Below are 19,220 nucleotides of genomic sequence, written 5' to 3'. Positions count from 1 at the left end.
TGAAAGGGTGGAGCCCTTTTAAAAATCCCCTCTCCACAGTTAACCTGTTGAATGTGATATGTCAAAAAATAGATGGTTGCTAGTTGTAGCATATTTTCTACTTCTGACGGCTTCTTCCAGTTTGATGCTGTCAGTTTAAGTAAAGAACAACATTCAGTTCTCCTATTTCTGCTGTAAAAAACAGCAGTTGGATACATTAGGTACTCAAGAAATGTTTCAGGAGTAAAGAAATGCAGTTTGCAGTTCAGTTTACCACTGAAGAAAGACCTTTCTTCCTGCTTGCTGACTTGGTCTTCCCCAGACTGTCATCGATCCTCAGAAATTCAACTGACTTTGCATTAAGGTTTGATTGATCAGCTATCATTCCATTTCAGGTCTCAACCCTCCCTCAGTAGCCCCTTCCCTGTGGTCAGACTTGAATTTCACTTGTCTTGCTCCTTTTGCAAGACTTACGAGTCATTTCCATATTCAACTGAGGCCAAAGAAGCCTGGGGTAGGGCCTGGTCTATGTCGTCCTTGCCGTCCTTGCCTCGTTCTTAGGCCTTTGTAGCTGCCCATGTTTATGGAGCACATTTGTGAGGCTGTCTGCCTTGGTCATCTCAGGGAAGAGTGTGGATGGGGAAAGGTCTGAATGTTTTCTACCATTGAATCTCCAAACCTGTTCTGGAAAGGGAGGCTAGTGAGGTCTGTAGAATCTACTGTTAGTGCTTGCCTTTGGCATTCTTAGCAGTTAAAAAAAAAGTGTTAGAAAAAAATCTAAGTTCTATTATTGTGTAGCCTTGGATTTCTTTCCTACCTCATTTTCATCTCACAAAAAGTCAGTTTTTACATACTTTCTTCTTTTTACTCCTGATATTTAATATTTTACACCTAATAATGCCATATGAAAAATTGAAGTCTTTATAATATAAAGAAATATAGTTATTTAAGCCCTGGCTCCATGCTTATAAACTGACTCCTATGAAATCATGACAGCTATTTCTATCAGATGTTTCAGTAAATGTGCACAACTTTGACATCTTGCTTTCTCTGTTACTTAGGACATGTTACTTAACTGTGTATGTGAAGTAATTTATGACTCAGATAAGAATGGAGATTACTTAAGGCCATGGGTTCTCAGAGTGACTGGTTTTATTTCAGATTGTTTCATAAAATTGATTACTCAAAGCAAAAGGGAGTTTATCATGTATCCATTTGCTCACATTTTGTTCCCATGGTTTAAATTGAAAACTCAGTCAGTCATCATTTCATCACTAGGTGGCACTTGTGGGTCATAAATAGTCATGCGTACTCAATGCAATTTTGACAAGTACATAATCTATAAATACAGAAAATATTTGGGATCTGACATTCTTTAGAATGCTAAATACTAGTCACTTTAATTCATCTGTGGGTACATACATGGTTGGAATGCTTTATAATCATTCATTCATAATTAATAATGTCAACAGGTAGCTGATCTGTGTGCATCGTCTTAGTTTATTATGACCATGAAGTTGAAACCTCTTAAGACCTGTTTGCTGCTAATTTCCTGTGGGAAAAATGAGTGCTTCAGCTCCTTACACTAATTCACACCCAACCCTGAGCACTTAATGTTTATGATTCTATGACCCCTGTAGATAAACTTAATTTAGGAACTCTATAGATACTCACTAGGGAAAATAGAAGCATCTCTGCTTTAGTGCCAAGAAAAACTCAGCTGTTAATTTATCTAGCAGTCAGAGTGAACAGGGTACCTAGCAATAAGAGTGAGTATGTAGGCAGACACATTCAAACTCAAGCCAATTTCCCAGTGATGTTAAAGTAACTGGGTTGTGAGTATAAATCACCAGTGTTGGCTTCTTGTTCTTGTTAAGGCTTGAAGAACAAGACAGTGGGCTCTCAGCGCCCAGGATGAGGAAATGGAAAAACTCTCCAAACGAACCTGGCTTACTTGGGACCTTGCCTAGAGGCAGCCTGGTTACCTTTAATCTGAATATAGCCCATAGCATGTGGTAATTACATTACGTGCTGTAGGTTTCAGATCCTGCTTCTGAATACTTTCTTACTGTGTATTGTGGGTAAGTTGCGACCTGTGACTGCTTGCCTTTAAAATGGAAGAGGATTAAATGTGCTAATCCATGAAAAATACACCACACTGCTCCTATCTTATGGTGAACACTGAGTATGAGAAATATTCACACTGCTTTATATGACTTAGGAAATAGAATTGGAGCCATGGCTAGACTGTCCATGCACCCCAGGTTATAGCTTCTGCCCTAGAATAGTTCTCCCTTTTTCCTCTGTGGAGTAATCCAGTGTAGATTTTTAAAAACAACCATTTGATCATCCTAGCTACAGTCAGCTTTGCTGTTAAGGAGTTTTATATCAATGTGTCTGAAGTGAAGTGCTCACCAAGGGATCTCGTATCTGATTTATGTGTTGAACCACTGACATTGTGTTGTTGGGCTGCCTGCCATTGACTGCACTCCACTGTTTGTTCCCTGTGTAGACTGGAGAGAGTGAGTTTGCCTCTTTAAAGCTGTGTACTTTATATGTAACACGAGGAGAACATTAGCACCTCCTCTTGAGGCTGAGTAAAGAGGGATGTGGGCACAGCACTCTCTCAGTGCCCGCTAGTAGAAAATATATAAAAATGTAATGAATGGAGATGGACTTTTGCCCAAGGAAAGGGCCATGCCACAGTCTTAGATACATAGAAGAAGGTGGGAGATTGGAGAGGATGATGCTTAACTAACGCCCTTCATAATAACAGTTGAATCGTTTTGATCTGACAGAGATCAAGCTAAGTTTTAGTTTTGTTTTCTTTTTCTTTTTTTACTTTTCCAAGTATTTTTAAAAATAGAACAGCTTGACAGAGCAATGTACCCATGTGATAGCCATTAGTTTTAGCAAGAATATGGCATATGGTTGATCTGTATTTTTATAACTTTTTTAAAAGTAAAACTCACCTATGTGAAGTGTGATTTAATGACTTTTGCAAATTTATCCAGTTGTCAGCCAATCACACTCAACTCTCAAACATGTCGTCACCTTGGCAGGATGCCCAGTAGCCATTTATATTAATTCCAGTTTTCGCCCTACTCTGAGGCAACCACTGATCTGCTTGCTCATAGGCATTTTATAAACGAACCTTGAAATATGTGGTATTGAGGGTCAAGGGTTTTTTGTTTTTGTTTTTTACTTAGTATATTTTTCAGGTTTATCCATGTTGTTGCATATAGCCATATTTGTGTATTTTTCTTACCTAACAATATTTCATTGTACAGACAGTAACACATTTTGTGGGTACTTCAGAATGAGTCTTTTATCATATGTATCTTTAGTCTTTCTCCCTCCGTTCCCTACCCCTATTTCATTATTTGAAAGCTGGTTTTAATTTCTTAAAATATTATATGTTCTTTTTTATCTTTCTTTTTCTGAACCACTTCTCTACTCATTCATCTTGCCTTTAATTTTCTTCTGTGATTAAGACATTGCTTTGTGTCTTGTATTTTTTGTTTTTGCTTGAGAATGAAGAGGTTTATTTCACAGATTAAAACTGCATTTCATCCTCAGTCTCATGAAAAATTAATTCTTAGAAAAATCAGATAATGGTGGTTTCTGAACCTTTGATCAGACTTAAAAGCTGCCTGTTTCATATTGAACTGAGTCTGCTTCTGAATTTTGGGTTTTTTGTTTGTTTGTTTGTTAATTAAGGTTGTCGGAAGAGGAGCCTTTGGAGTAGTTTGCAAAGCTAAGTGGAGAGCAAAAGATGTTGCTATTAAACAGATAGAAAGTGAATCCGAGAGGAAGGCTTTCATTGTGGAGGTAAGCTGCAATGTCATTTCTGTCCAGATTCTTCACCAGAGATACTCTGATCTTAAGGTGATAAAAGACATTGTTTCTGAGTTTTCGTTTTTCTGTGTACGTGAACCTCAGCAATTTGATTGAACTGAAGGTAGTACCATAGGAGTATGCTTTTCATCCATGGACTCCAAATCTGTTTCAAGGTATTGTATTTTAATTTTGAAATGGTATTCTTTCCCATTACCTAAAATTTAGAATCTCTTATAATGTTGTAGAAATAATACACCTTTCTAGTGAGAAGCTACTCCAACTACTTAGAGATTAATAAAGGAAAAGCTCTTTACGGAAAAAGCGGGGCCAGTTGTGGCTAGCACCCAAAGCGGAGCCCGCCTCAAATTGAAGATTTTTCTCATTTATATACACAGTGGGCTTTTTCATTTCGCATATGTTGTAATCCTTACTCTTTTAGGTCTCAGCCCCAGGTTACACTTGGAACAGTTTAAACAATACAGGAGACCACATGTCTGGCCACTTATGCACATGGGAGATTTACACAGCACCAGAGTTTTCTTTTCATATGGGTCTTCTTGCCCATCCGGCCGAATTACGTTTTCTCAAGAAGAGAAGTGAGGGCTTTATGGCAGCCAAGGACTTAACAATGGTTGTGACCCTGTGCTGCCCCCGAGCTGCCAGTTAGAGGCATGTTATGTGGGGATGGGTGTAAATGGCTGTGAATCCTGGTGAGCAAATGTTTACATCCAGCATTGTAAATTTTGTTTATCTCTAACAGGCTGGTTCGCACACTATTTATCTTTGGGGTGTTTTGAAGGCAGTGATCCCTTAGCTAAATTCTGCTTTGTGTGATTCCTATCTCCTAAGCAAGGCTATTGGTAAACCCTTTGTAACATCAATTTTATTACTTTGAGTTTCTTCTGCATAACGAGGTTTTGTGAAGTAAATCATGTTGCTTCTCTTGTGTTCATTGCTTGTTTATGATTTGTTTGTAGGTCTGCTGGGTCAGTTATTACTAGTCTCTAACTTGTCAACTTCCAAAATTGTATACTGTTGTCTCATTTCAGATTCTCGTCATCCTTCTGAGTTTATGCCTTGTAAACAACAACAAAAAATTTCACCTACTTTATAAGACTCGGAGAAAACAGGAGTAAATGCTTGAATAATGTGCTATGTGAAGTTCACTCTAGAGTTTTACCAAGATGGAATGTATTTATATACAATAAATACATAATAGTTTCTGTTAGAACAAAAAATTCATGAATGTCGACTGTAAAAAATACTGTCCAGTGGCCTATGATAAAAAGGTTAAGAGACCTTAGTGGGCTTCCCATGAGCCAGTAGCATGTGACTGGAGAAAAGGAGAAAGAGTCGGGGTGGGGGCAGGGAACACAGGACAGGACGGGAGCTCTCTGTAGTAACTCTAAGAGAGAAAATGGAATTGGGGCAGCTATTCAGAAAGACTGTGTATGTCATGTCGGATAAACTGAAGTTCAAATCCTGACTATGGAATCTTTAACAGCTTAGCTGTTTTATTCTCTCTGGAACTTAGCTTCAAGGTGTCATATTTAAAATGGAAGTAATAGTACCTATCTTCAGAGTCAAAGAAATCCAGGAGCACATACAGAATAGGTAAATTGATCACCTGTAGCTCTAATGAAAGTAGCACAGCTTCTGGTGTGGGTAACTCGGTCAGTAGCACATCTGGGATAATGCCCTGACTTTTGGCAGCTGGTTTCTTCTGTGTTTGTCCTGACTTGTTCTTAACTCCCATTACAGCACTTTGTGCATGGTTTAATGATTTCTCTATCTTAATATATTTGATTATGTCTGTGTTCCCACTTGAACTGTAGGACAGGGATTCCAGGCAGGGATTGGGGATTTCCATATTGCTTGCTACCTGGTGAGCAGATGTTACTGAATGATTTAAACAGATGTTCTGTGTGACAGTAAGAGTTCAACAACATGGTAAAATAAGTACCTCAAAAACTAGCACTTTTTGTTAATAATTTGTTACAGCTCCGGCAGTTATCACGTGTGAACCATCCTAATATTGTAAAGTTGTATGGAGCCTGCTTGAATCCAGTAAGTGTTCTTCCAATTGTTCTATAAGCCTGTAGGAAACAGTATGGCAAGTGTATACAGTTTAGATACTGCGTGAAGCTGTTTTGATCTGCTCTGTCTTAGCTTTATTTCTGAAAATGTTACACTTCCTGCATTTCATTTGTGTCTAGTCTTAACACAACAGTATGCTGGTGGAGTTGTCTCAGGTACCTGTTAGCTTTGGCCACACCATTTTATAAAGCTCCTTCATCTTGTGTAAACAACAGTTCTCAAAACTAATTTAATTTCCAGAACTAATATAATTTGTTTTTCTAAATTCTTTCCTTCCCCACCTGTGGACCCCAGTAATTGCTGGCCAAGAGAGATCACCTGCCATTCCTTATGTTATCGCTCATCTTATTTCCTTAGCTAACCTGACAGTGGCCAATGAGGGGCCACAAAAGGAAACGTTTCAATCCTTCCCCTTCCTCTTTTCTGCCCTGTAACTACCCTGGCCTGTAAGCAAGCAGTGGGCTCTTCTTCCTATACTAGACCCCATATGAATAAAAGCCTACATTGCCAGTAACTCACCTTGTTATAGGACTTGATGTCCTAGAACATGCCTTTATTAGCACTGGAGAAGGTCCTCAAAAGGTCTTGTGATTCTGTTTTGGCCTTGTGATCCATATATATATATATATATATATATGATGACATATTGTGTATCAAATAAAGCTTGCCTGAGGATCAAAGGACAGAGCCAGCCACTAGATTAAACATAGAGGCCAGGCAGTGGTGACACATACCTTTAATCCTTGCACTGGGGAGGCAGAGATCTGTCCGGATATCTGTGAGTTCAAAGCCACCCTGGACTATATGAGATGATTCAGTCTAGGAGAGAAACAGGGCCAGGCAGTGGTGGCACACACCTTTAACCCCAGTACTTGGGAGCCACACGCCTTTAATCCCAGCTCTTGAGATCTCATGCCTTTGCTACCAGGTTTGGGAAGCACACACGCCATCAGTCCTAGCACTAGGAAGGAAGTGAAATGGCTGAGGAGACAGGAACAAGAGCCTTTTGGCTGAGGACTCAGAGACAAGTCAGGATTCATGGAGTTGGTGAGGAGAGAAGTGGCTGTGGCTTGTTCTTTGTCTCTCAGATCTTTCAGCATTTACTCCAATATCTGGCTCCGGGTTTTTTAAAAGGAATCATTTTCAGGGCAGTCAGACAGTTGAAGTAGGTTATCTGCAGGGAGGGCCCAATATGTCACTCCAGTTAATTCTGGCCTGTTCCCTTTAGGTATGTCTTGTGATGGAATATGCTGAAGGAGGCTCCTTGTACAATGGTGAGTATCAGCTAAACCTGCTTTTAGCTAGTAGATTGAAGCAGTTGAAAAGCTTTTAATGAAAACTAAATTACCTATTGACCTTCACAATCCGCCATCAGAGTTCGGAGTTCATTTTGTTGTTTGGCCTTTTTCACTGCTAAGGACTTAGGGCAAGAAAGATGCTGTGACATTTATATACATTTTTCAAGTTAACAATATTTTATTATGGTCAAAGCCTGAATAACAGTTGCTTTTTAAATAGATTTTAAAATGTGTTCAGTCATTTTTCTTTCTATCTTTTTAGTTTTGAGCCTTCGTTTTAGAACTCTTTAGCTATATTTCATTTTACTATTCTTTATTGTACATTCTTTTCAAAACATAAAATGGTAAAAATTCATTTCACAGAACATTTTGAATTGTTACTGTCTTAGTTACTTTCCTATTATTGTAACCATGACCAAAGCAACTTACTAAAGAAAGCATTTAACTGGGCTTCGATTTCAAAGGGTGTGGCATTGTGGCAGCAAGCATGTTAGCTGGGACCATTGAGAACTTACATCTTTGTCTGAAAGCAGGAGGCAGAGAGCACACTGGCATGGCTGAGTCTTCAAATCTCAAAGCCTGCCTCCATTGACTGCTTCCTCCTCCTAATCCTTCCCAAACAGTTCCATCATATGGAGGCCAAATTTGTACACATAAGAGTCCATACTGGTCCTTCTCATTCAAACCACCACAGTTACCATGAAAGAAAACTTTGTGCTTGTATTACCCTTGTGGAACAAAGCTCTCAACCTACAAATACCAACCTCATATATGTGTGAGTTGTCCCTGTAAGATTTATAAAATCGACAGCATTTACTTTAAGTTACCATTATTTTACATAAACATTTAGTTATACTCACTGATACATTCTTCATTGTTAATTTGTATATAGTACTCTAATTTTATTTGAGAGAACTACTAGTTTTTAGCTACAATACACAGTATAATTGTAAGCATCTGATATGGCCATCTTATTTTACTACTGTTTCTCTATTCCACCTTCATAATGAATAGGTTTGCTTATAATTTATGTGATTGTATGAAAGATACTCAATTTTAAAAGGATGGTAGTATTTATTTCTTTTATTTGAATAGCTATTTGGAAGTTATCTACTAAAATTTCTTAAACATGTTGTTTTAATCTAGAAAAGGCTTAGAAACAAGTCTAAAATATTTGTAAAGGAATCCCCATTTGTGTTCTGATGGTGCTTGCATTTATATTGTTCCATGTTACGTGCAATAAAGTTCTTTTTAGTTGTTGTGCCTTTCTCTTGCAGTGCTGCATGGTGCTGAACCATTGCCTTACTACACTGCTGCCCATGCCATGAGTTGGTGTTTACAGTGTTCCCAAGGAGTGGCTTATCTGCACAGCATGCAGCCCAAAGCACTAATTCACAGGGACCTCAAGCCTCCAAAGTAAGTTTTAGTGGTGTGACACTGGTTTCTCCCCTCTTGCCAACCCAGTTCATTTCTAATTCAAGGTAATTGTCACTCTTGACTTCCTCTTTTCTCTTCCTTTTTATTTACATGATTGTTTTTTACTTAAATGTTTATCATCTAGCTATTTATCTAAACTTATATTTTAGAATGTTGTCTGTGGGGGATGTTTTAATTAACTGCAGCTCTACATTGTAATTAGAATCTATTAGCCTGTAAGTCCCATTCTGTACTTGTACTGTGTAAAATTGCTTCTGCATAGTTTTCTGAGAGCTGAGACAAGTCTGACTAACTGTTCCTGCTGCACTCCTAACAAGAATGGGGTCTGCACATGGTGGACACTGCAGAACGGTGCCAGTGGCCTGCTGCATTCCTCACAGGAACAGTGTCGCACATGGTGGACACTGCAGAACTGTGCCAGTGGTGTTCTTGTTCTTAGAGACTGAGCAAAAGCATTTCTGAATCTGGGTAGAGATGCAAACAGACCAGATTTCTCCATAGTGAGTGAGAATCCTGATACTTAGAGAACCTTTAAAAGGATTGAACAAGAATCTAGGCAAAACAATGAGACAGAAATTTTGTTGTTGAATTGCATGCATAGGAAAGTTAAAATATGATAAAAGTGTTTGGTAGTACGACATTGTAAATTGTGGCTTATTTGCTTATTATAATCACATTGAATTTAAAGAATTTTCTAGATCTCTAGTTAGAGTTTAAGTAGAACATTACATACAAGAAGTTAATAGAATGTATAATTACAGCAAGTTTTCATGTACTTCTGTTGAATAGTTACTACAGTATGGTTATGCACATTTTATGACCCATCTCTATTTCTGTTTCTTATCAAAAGTAAAATTTGTAAGTAAAAAGATTCTCTTTGGTAGTTGTATTTGAGTCCTAGCACCTAGGCAGCCGAAGTTCCGAAACATTCTAGCATTTAGGCTAGCATAGCTATACAAGACTCGTAGTCCTTCTCCCAACACTATTCTAAATTCAGAAATGGTATTGAGATTACACATTGAATAAACACATAAAATCAGAGCCATTAGTATGGAGGGGTAGCTCAGCAATCGAGCATTTGTCTGGCATACACAAGACCCATGGTTCAATTTCCTACACTGCAAAAACACATAAACCAATACTATTGGTTTCCTTCTGTATTGATCTGTTTTACTTTATCTTCAGTTAGATTATTTGTTTCATGTTATGTTGCTATTCTTTTAGAAATAAATGTTTGTGATTAAACTCCCACTCCAGGACACTATAGTGCTGCACTGTAGGAAGCTGTTAAACCTATATGTAGCTGAACCAAAGGGATGTTTGGTCAGGAAATGTCATGGGACTAAGGATGGGACATCAAAATTTGAATACGATGGTCTCCCCAAGTCCTCTAGGTTATGACCATTTAATTTTTCCTGATATTCCTCCAAACTGTTAGGCCATTATACAGTGACCAAGTAACATTTTATAGAAGTTTAATGATAGCATTCGTTTAACTTGGCTTTTTCCAGTTCCATGATTATCTCTTCTTTTACTATAAAATCAAATACTGACATTGTGACTTTTGAATCTTTTACAATAGCTTGCTGCTGGTTGCAGGAGGGACAGTTCTGAAAATCTGCGATTTTGGTACAGCTTGTGACATCCAGACACACATGACCAATAATAAAGGGAGTGCTGCTTGGATGGCACCTGAAGTTTTTGAAGGTACAATCATAAAAGCATGATATGGTTGGTTGATTTATGTAAATCCAGGATGCATTTACAATACTATATATAGTGTACTTCTGAATAGTGCATAAAGGGGTCTTAAATGATTATAGCCTAAGATTTCAAATTTTATGGCAGAATTTAAATTGGCATTCTATGCAGATTCACACATATGTACAGCCGATCCTCATTGTTCACAGGTTGCAAAATTGGGAAGCTGTCTACTTGCGACCTTTAGTTGAGACGCTTTCAGAACTGTCCAGAAGTAAGGTCCTCACGTACAACAGTACACATTTTGAGTCATACCCAGCACTCTCCATGGTTGTTTCTCTGATAAGGTGAATAAGGGACCCTTTTGCAATTTATTCAGACCCATGCTTTCCCTTTTTTTGTTGGTGGTCATGGTGATTTTACTGCTTACACTATCCCCAGGAATAGTGCTGCCTAAGTACAAGAAAGCTTTGAATATGTAAGATACATGAAAATATATGTTAGCGGGTGTTCTCTCCAACATGCTCCAGAGTGCCATGAGTTTGACACTAATGAACTACTGGAGCGTTAGGTGAAGAGTCTTTAAACACACACACAAGACAAGGACATGTATTGATTAATTGACAAAGACACATAGGAACCTAGTTCTGTGTTTCCCCTGGGAGCAGTGGTTCAATGATTATGGAGACTTCTTAATAGAGTGTATATGCCCAAATAAGGAGAATGAACTGTATCTTTGCACTGATTTGCTATCAGTTAAAAATTAAGAGTGCTGAGGTTTAGGTGGGCATGCCTTGAAAGGACTGTGGGTGCAGATATGATACTGAAATCTACCTGTAAAGAGTAAGCTAACATTTGCTTCGTTTACATCTCCGTAGCTCACTCAGATGTCCTAAGATTAGTTCGTATATTTAAGTTTCTGTCTGAAAACAAGTTCTCTTTCAAATGAGAGACACTGAGCTAAAGAAATGGGCTACACAGAGAAACGCTGTCTCGAAAAACCAAAAAAAAAAAAAAAAGAAATGGGCTTTGTGTGAATCTCCATTTGTATGAATGCCATAATACTCAAAACACATTCAAGAATCAGACTCTACTTAGGGGCTTTGCTTTTTGTTTTGTTTTGTTTTGTTTTGTTGTTGTTTTATTTTGTTTTTCAAGACAGTTTCTTTGTGTAGCCCTGGCTGTCCGAGTACTCGCTCTGTAGACCAGGCTGGCCTCGAACTCACAGAGATCCACCTGCCTCTGCCTCCAGAGTGCTGGGATTAAAGGCGTGCGCCACCACCGCTGGGTAGAGCTTTGCTTCTTTCCTTCCTTCCTTCCTTCCTTCCTTCCTTCCTTCCTTCCTTCCTTCCTTCCTTCCTTCCTTCCTTCCTTTCCTACTTTCTTTCTTTCGGTGAATTTTAAAGTTTTTTGACACTTTGTGTTTAGCCACCCCCAGAGACAGGAAATGCTATGCAGCTTGTCACTTGACTAGCACTGTTACTCCTCGAAGGCCAGTTACAAACTGTTGGACTAGAGGCAGGGAGATCTCCTTGAGTTTGAGACCAGCCTGGTCTACATAGTGAGTTCCAGGACAGCCAGGGCTACACAGAGAAACCCTGTCTCAAAAAACAAAACACAGTGTTAGACTAAAGATGTTTAATTACATAAAATTAAATAACGCCTTTTTTTCATCTGGATAATGCAGGTCCCATTTCTAGTAATTTAGTCACTTATTTAATGTCCCTTTCTATGCATTACAGTGGCACAATATTGTAGTAAATAAAGGAAAGGGGTTTGTTATGCAGAGCAATTGTCATTTCTGTTTTGAAGGCAACAAAGCCTAGACTATTAGGTTATGTAAATTTCTAAATTTCTGAAAGGTGTCATCAGGCAGCAGCTGTAGCCTAAATTAGATTGCTATGTGTGGCAATTCTATATTATTGTGTACTTCTTTGCATGCAGATCTATCATTATAATAACTGGGGTATGGATTTTTTTGTTGATGGTGGAGTTTGCTGTGTGTATGTATATATATGTATATATGTGTGTATATACATATATATGTGTGTATATGCACGTATATATATAATGTTGGTGTATCCTGTCTTAGTAGTACAATTTTGTTCATAATCTGCTTAGTTTTCATTTGACACATAATTTTAATCACTTAAGTTTTCTTTGTGGTTTTTAAATTAAGAATTTTAACCATATATTAAGGAGGAAGCCACTAAATTAAAACAGTGCTTTACTCTAATGGCAAAGAATGCTGTCTGTCACAGAGGAGGAGAAGTATTAAGGTAACAAATTACAGGAGCTGGGGATATAGTCCAGTCACAGAACATATGCTTTGTATGAAAACGGCCCTCACTTCCATCTCCAGACAAGCACTCTTAAAAGAAATTGAGGGGCTGGAGCAATAACTCAGAGGCAAAGAGCCCTTGCTGCTCTTGCAGAGGACCCAGGTTCAATCCCCAGTACCCACAGAAGGCTTACAAAGGTCTATAACTCCAGATCCAGGGTGCCTGATGACTACTTTGCCACACATGGTACACAGACATACATACAGGCAAAACATCATTCATACACATAAAATAAAGTTAAATAAACCTTGTTCTAAAAGAGGAATTGAAAAATTACAGAAAGAAATAGAAAGGTGTTTCTAACTATGCCTATAAAAGAGTCAGTCTGCACACAGAAGAAGAAAGGCTAATGTATTTTGTTGAAAAAGTAGAAAATAATGAGTTTCTCGTGTAGATTTTGAGTATATTGTTTATATTTAATTCATTAAACTGTATTTTGAAAAATTTAAGAAAGTAATTGCTTAACTCTGTGTATGACAGTCTCTTAGCCAAAATACCCATTCCTTTAAAATTTTTGAAACTAATTGTTTCTGTGATTCCTATGGAACAAGTCTCAAGATTACACTGCCTTTTTTTGTAGGTAGCAATTACAGTGAAAAGTGTGATGTCTTCAGCTGGGGTATTATTCTTTGGGAAGTGATAACACGCCGGAAACCCTTTGATGAGATTGGTGGCCCAGCTTTCCGAATCATGTGGGCTGTTCATAACGGTTTGTCAAAAGAAATTTTTCTTGAATATATTTTGTATATTTCCTATTTGGAAAGCCGTTCCCATCCTCTTCCCCAGAGACCATGTATACCAGACATTGAAATATAGACCATGTATACCTGACATTGAAATGTAGACCATGTACACCTGACACTGAAATGTAGACCATGTATACCAGACATTGAAATATAGACCATGTATACCTGACATTGAAATATAGACCATGTATACCAGACATTGAAATATAGACCATGTATACCTGACATTGAAATGTAGACCATGTACACCTGACACTGAAATGTAGACCATGTACACCTGACACTGAAATGTAGACCATGTACACCTGACACTGAAATGTAGACCATGTACACCTGACACTGAAATGTAGACCATGTACACCTGACACTGAAATGTAGACCATGTACACCTGACACTGAAATGTAGACCATGTACACCTGACACTGAAATGTAGACCATGTACACCTGACATTGAAATATAGACCATGTACACCTGACATTGAAATATAGACCATGTATACCTGACATTGAAATGTAGACCATGTACACCTGACACTGAAATGTAGACCATGTACACCTGACACTGAAATGTAGACCATGTACACCTGACACTGAAATGTAGACCATGTATACCAGATCACCTTCCCTTAGCACTCTCCTGTTCTGATGGGGAGAATTTAGACGCCTCTGCATAGAGTTGAGGCTGCCAACTTCAGAGATTAGGAAAAGACTATCCGTACTTAGCCAGCACCTTTAGTCTCGGGGATAGAGAAGCATTACAGGAAAGTAGGTAAATGAAATCTCTCGTATTGTTAAGATAGTTGGGAAGCTAGTCCCCTTCTGTCCTGGGGAAACCAGTCTCTCATCAAAGAGAGAACGCAAAACTGCTGGTAAGAGTTGTTATTTGAACTCAAAAGGACACAACATTCAGTGCTTCACACGTTTTATTTGTGTATTCTCGACAGTACTTACACGTACTAACATCCCAAGTAGTAAGTGATGGAGCTGGGGTCCAAATGTAGGTCCTTCTGATTCAGGTGCTCCTACTTTTCATCATAGTGACTTAATGGGCACAGTGTTATATCTCTCTGACCTCCAGTGATGCTTCTATTCACAGATGTGTTAAGGTATCTTCCTCACTAATAGGTACTTCACATTTTCTTTGATAAAGGAACTCTTTATGATGGAACTGCGCATCACTGTTCCTTCATATGCCTCTAATCATTCCAGTGGGTGCATGTTTGTATATTAGTCCACAGGTGATCAAAGAACAAACAACCTGTCTAACTCTTTAAAGTGTTTGTAGACTAGCTGAACAAAACCATCAGAGTAATCTTAGCTTTCATATCAATTTCCTCTGCCAACTTTATTACATCCTGTAGTGTCACTGTAGAAAATACAGGAGCCTTGACCAAGACAGTGTGCTTCCTCTGTCTATCATTTCTCAGCAAATGATTGGCAATGTCGTACAGGGTAAAAGAACTAACTTGTTGACTGATTAGCCTATGAAAGTCTTACTGTATCTGAAGCCACTCTTGAGTGGGGGAAGCTTATTAATGCTATTGCAGACTTAATAAATTATAAAAAAGTTGGCACTTTTCATCCTGTAAAACGGTTAACTGCAACCAGTGAGTGTAACAATGCAGCAGAGGAAAGTGGGCAAGCATACCATTGTAGATGAAGAAAGTTAGTGTGTATAACAACATGCCTGAGGGATGTCAGTGTGACCCATGCTTACGGAAGTCAGTGAGTCTAATACTGGTTGAGGGAAGACTGAGTGTGATACCACAGCTGAGCAAAGTCAGTGGGTGTGACACTGTGGTTGACCACTTTCTGTAAATGGAAGATTTTTTTCAAACACATTTGAGATTTTGTAGTCTGAAAATTCATCTTCCCTCAAGTCAGCTACTTGATTTTCTTAATTAGTGCATTTGGCCTTTGCTGTTTGTTGAAAGAATGCTTGTGACAGACAGTTCAGCTTGGGTTTTGGGACAGAGGCTCACTCTGCAGTCCTGGCTAAACTAGAACCCATGAGTTCTGCCAGCCTCTACCTCACAAGCACTGAGTAAAGGCGTACACCTAGCCCAAGTGAAGTAGTCTTAGTTCTCTGTTATTATCACCATGTGTTACAAAATTTAATGTAACTTTGGTATAGTTTTCCCTTTGTGAAAATATATAGATGCAATAAATGGTAAACTAAAAGACCCAAAATGCTAATTCAGATATTCTTGGAAATAAACTATAAAAATCTTGCACTGCTCTTTGGTAGATAATTCTTTTCTTCCTCTAATTTTCAATTATAGGTACTCGACCACCACTGATCAAAAATTTACCTAAACCCATTGAGAGTTTGATGACCCGCTGTTGGTCTAAGGACCCTTCTCAGCGCCCTTCAATGGAGGAAATTGTGAAAATAATGACTCACTTGATGCGGGTATAATCCTTCTTTTGAGGGGCTTTGGGTTTGGGGGACTTCAATATATACCAAGTTTTAATGGGTTTTTAAAATGAAGGAATGGGAACTACTTCTGCATTATACTTTTCTAGGTTTTAAAGTTAGAATAGGCATTTATTACTCATAGTATCAGAAGAGAAAACATTACTTTAGAAAAATATTTAGCTCTCTGTAATGGCAAGATGGTTAGATGAGATGTCTGGGATCGCTGTCCCATACTAACATTTGTAGATAAGCATTTTGTTCCAGGGCACCAGAGTTTATAAGAGATGCTGGTATAGGTATCTACAGCTTCTCATGCCTCCATGTGATTAATGTGATTAATAACGTGCTGAACTAAACTAAGTTCATCAGCTTTTCATCAAAATACAGTCATTTCTAGTGTGCTGGGGAGGTATTTTAAGAAACATGTGTTTGAGTAATTTTAATGTTTCCTGTTTTAGCTTTTGATTGCATGTTTTCAGATGCCAATAGAAGCTCAACTTTTTTTTTAGGCCTGATGGAATTAATTTAGAAGAACCCTTTTAAAAGATAATCAAATTCCCTACTCTACCTATCTTAACACTTTAGGATTATTTCAAATATTTTAGGGCTTTCTTTTCCCTTTATTGAAAATAGATTATTTTTTTCAACAAGAGTCGTAAGTGGTAGCTTTGACTCAGGTTTGTACACCTAGACTTTAGGTTGTGTAAGTCACATTATAACTGTTCACCCATATTTTATCTAATTTGAAAAAAACAAAATCTTCCCCTAAATTTTGCTTTCACTGTTAGGTAAATAATTTCAGTATTATGTCCCCAGTTCATAAGGGGACTTCTATAAGGTATGTTCTTAATGTTTAAAATACTGGTTCTAAACGTGATTCAGAGGTGTTCACTGCCAGTTGTCAGACTAACAGTCCTTGCAGCAGTTTTCAGTATATGTCACTGTTCCAAGTCCGTGTACTTAGGAGCAGTGAACTTCCCTTCCTGTCATCTCAGTGCTTACGTAGGTACATGCCACTGTCCACAGCTAGCTTTCTGAAAAAAGTTGCTCCACATTCAGTACACACCTGAGGGAAAGCAGAGCTGTGTCTGCCTCTAATGCTCCTTAAATTAAAGCAGTGATGTAGATGTGCTCTTGAGTAACAGAGTTTACCCTGTACTAAAGGCATTTTAAACTGTGGCTTGCTTTTACTACAGTACTTTCCAGGAGCGGACGAGCCATTACAGTATCCTTGTCAGTACTCTGATGAAGGGCAGAGCAACTCAGCCACCAGCACAGGTAACCGGATGACATCAGAGCAACATCAGGATTTCCCCTCGATCCCATGAAGTTTGTCATGAGAAAAAGGAATGATGTCCATGTTTGCATTTTAATTTCTCATTTCTCTGGATTCAGTGCAGTTTGAGTTGCCAGGTGCTTCCTTCATGATGGTCCTGAGGTTAAAGAGCTATTTAAGACCTGCTTCCATGTCTAGAGTCCCTGCTTAGTTAAGGCTAAAGGATTGAATATTACGTTGCTGTGATTCTTCATTTCAATCTTTTTGAGATAAAGTCTTACTTTGAATCCAGGATAGCCCAGAACTCACTGTATGGTTCAGGCCAACTTCAAAGTCATGTGATCCTGCCTCAAAAACCTCATGAATTCTCAGACTAGATACATGCCACCACACCCAACAGTTTCTCTGTGGGTACCACTGGGTCAAACAGGACTGCAGATTACTATGAACATTAGATTTCTTCACTAACTCGGTTCTGCTTTTTGGTTTTTTTCTAAAGAGACTTACGCAAGAAACTGCTTTAATTAGAAGTTTCCTGAAATATAAAGTAGAAGTGGTAGTTTGAAGTTATCAAAATTAGTAGAACTAGCACTCAACTTAGAGAAATTGCACTTTGCAAAATAAATGACATTTTCTTACTTATTTGACTTCATCTAGAGATACACATGTACATGTCAATGTGTATGTACCCTGCACTTTAAAATTTCACCTTTTGACAACAAATATTTTCATTAGTCTCTTTCCCCCACTTTGAGATGGTTGGTTTGTTTTGAGGTTTTTGTTAAGCTAATGATACTTAAATTCAGTTTTACTGAAAACCTTTGAGTTGCCCTGAAATTCCACAGTGAACTTTTCCAGAACTCCCTTTGTGTTTTTCCTCTTCTTCATCTTCTGATTTTCAGTCCTCGATGGTGCCACCTTTTCACTGACCCTCAGTTCCTGGAGGCTCTTTTTTCCTTCATCCCTCACTTCATTCTGGTCAATGATGATCCATCGGGAATCCTACTCAGTGGTGGCATTCCTCTCTCCCACGTGCTTAGCTAAGTTCCAGGCCTAACTGGCTCTCAGCTTCCTCCTGACCCGAATGTGGCTGAGGACAGCACACACTGACTGTCCTCAGGTGAATGCTTAGTGCCACTGTGCGGTCACCCAGCTCCTCTTCTGAAAGCTCGGCTGTCTTTCTAGTCCCTGATGTAGTCTGACCTTGTTTTCTGTTTAAGAATGTTTGAGTCATCAGAAGACAGCTCCTACAAGTTCCCCGAGTCTTCGTAGCTACATGGATCAGTGCCCACCTTCTCTGTTTTCTGTCTTTTACAACTCACTGCCCATGTTTCTAGTCAGAGGCAAGACGCTATGCTTGTTGTACATTATGCCCTATTAACCCTTCCCAGCAGAGAGATAACTTTCTGTCCTCTCATTACTTCACCTTTCCACTGGGAGCATTTCCAGAGCAAATACAGTGTATTCAGATGCACTAGCTCCCCCTTCCCATTCTCTAGCATCAAGTTCACTTAGACTTCTCTTACAACTACTACTGCAGAATTGTTCTCATGGAGCTCACCAGTTATCTCTGTATAACTACAGCAAATGAATGCAATTTTATAGTCACAGTTGATGCTAATGAGTGTTGGGTGCATTCATCACTCTCTCCTTACACTCTGTAAAGTTGCTGTGCAGGACCTAATACTGATCTGAATTTCACATTGCATTTCTGGTCATTTAGGGGTTTTGTGGTAGTTATTGTTTTGCTATTATTTTGTTTTGCAAAACAAGTGAAAGCCAGGACTTTGGGAATGCTACACAAACTATGTCTCTGAGACTGTCTGTCCCCAGCTTGTTCTTGGCTTTCTTCGCTAGTCGTTCCACATTTCCTCAGCTATAAGTGCTAGAGTGCCAAGAGCTCAGCCGTTGACTTATTCACTTAGCCATTCATCTCCATCTCCTTGGTTACTTCTTCTAATACCAGGACTTTGTCCCATCTATCCCCCCCATCTTCCGTGCCCCCTCAGGAGAGCTTGCCTCATGTTTTTTATAAAACCAGCATAGAGCACTAACCATCTGTAAACAGTGTGTGGGTATGTCAC

General features: G+C 38.7%; 1 protein-coding gene across 3 annotated transcripts in view; it reads left to right on the top strand.

The window, feature by feature from the left end:
- Positions 1-19,220, top strand: part of Map3k7 (mitogen-activated protein kinase kinase kinase 7) — a 64,457-nt gene that overhangs the window by 9,209 nt on the left and 36,028 nt on the right. For 2 of the 3 annotated variants that reach the window (XM_052718692.1, XM_052718693.1), the window contains exons 2-9: positions 3,700-3,810; positions 5,821-5,886; positions 7,145-7,190; positions 8,492-8,630; positions 10,234-10,358; positions 13,275-13,403; positions 15,724-15,854; positions 17,057-17,138. In XM_052718692.1, coding sequence (XP_052574652.1) covers positions 3,700-3,810; positions 5,821-5,886; positions 7,145-7,190; positions 8,492-8,630; positions 10,234-10,358; positions 13,275-13,403; positions 15,724-15,854; positions 17,057-17,138 — 829 coding nt within the window. Of the gene's footprint in view, positions 1-3,699; positions 3,811-5,820; positions 5,887-7,144; positions 7,191-8,469; positions 8,631-10,233; positions 10,359-13,274; positions 13,404-15,723; positions 15,855-17,056; positions 17,139-19,220 lie in introns of those variants that run through there. The other variant, XM_052718694.1, reaches the window with a different exon arrangement.

This window comes from Peromyscus californicus, unplaced genomic scaffold (assembly GCF_007827085.1).
Source record: "Peromyscus californicus insignis strain IS unplaced genomic scaffold, ASM782708v3 Scaffold_5__1_contigs__length_169319896, whole genome shotgun sequence".
NCBI classification, from domain to species: Eukaryota; Metazoa; Chordata; class Mammalia; order Rodentia; family Cricetidae; genus Peromyscus; species Peromyscus californicus.
The sequence above is the reverse complement of the archived record's forward strand: the minus strand, read 5'-3'. Positions and strand labels throughout refer to the sequence as shown.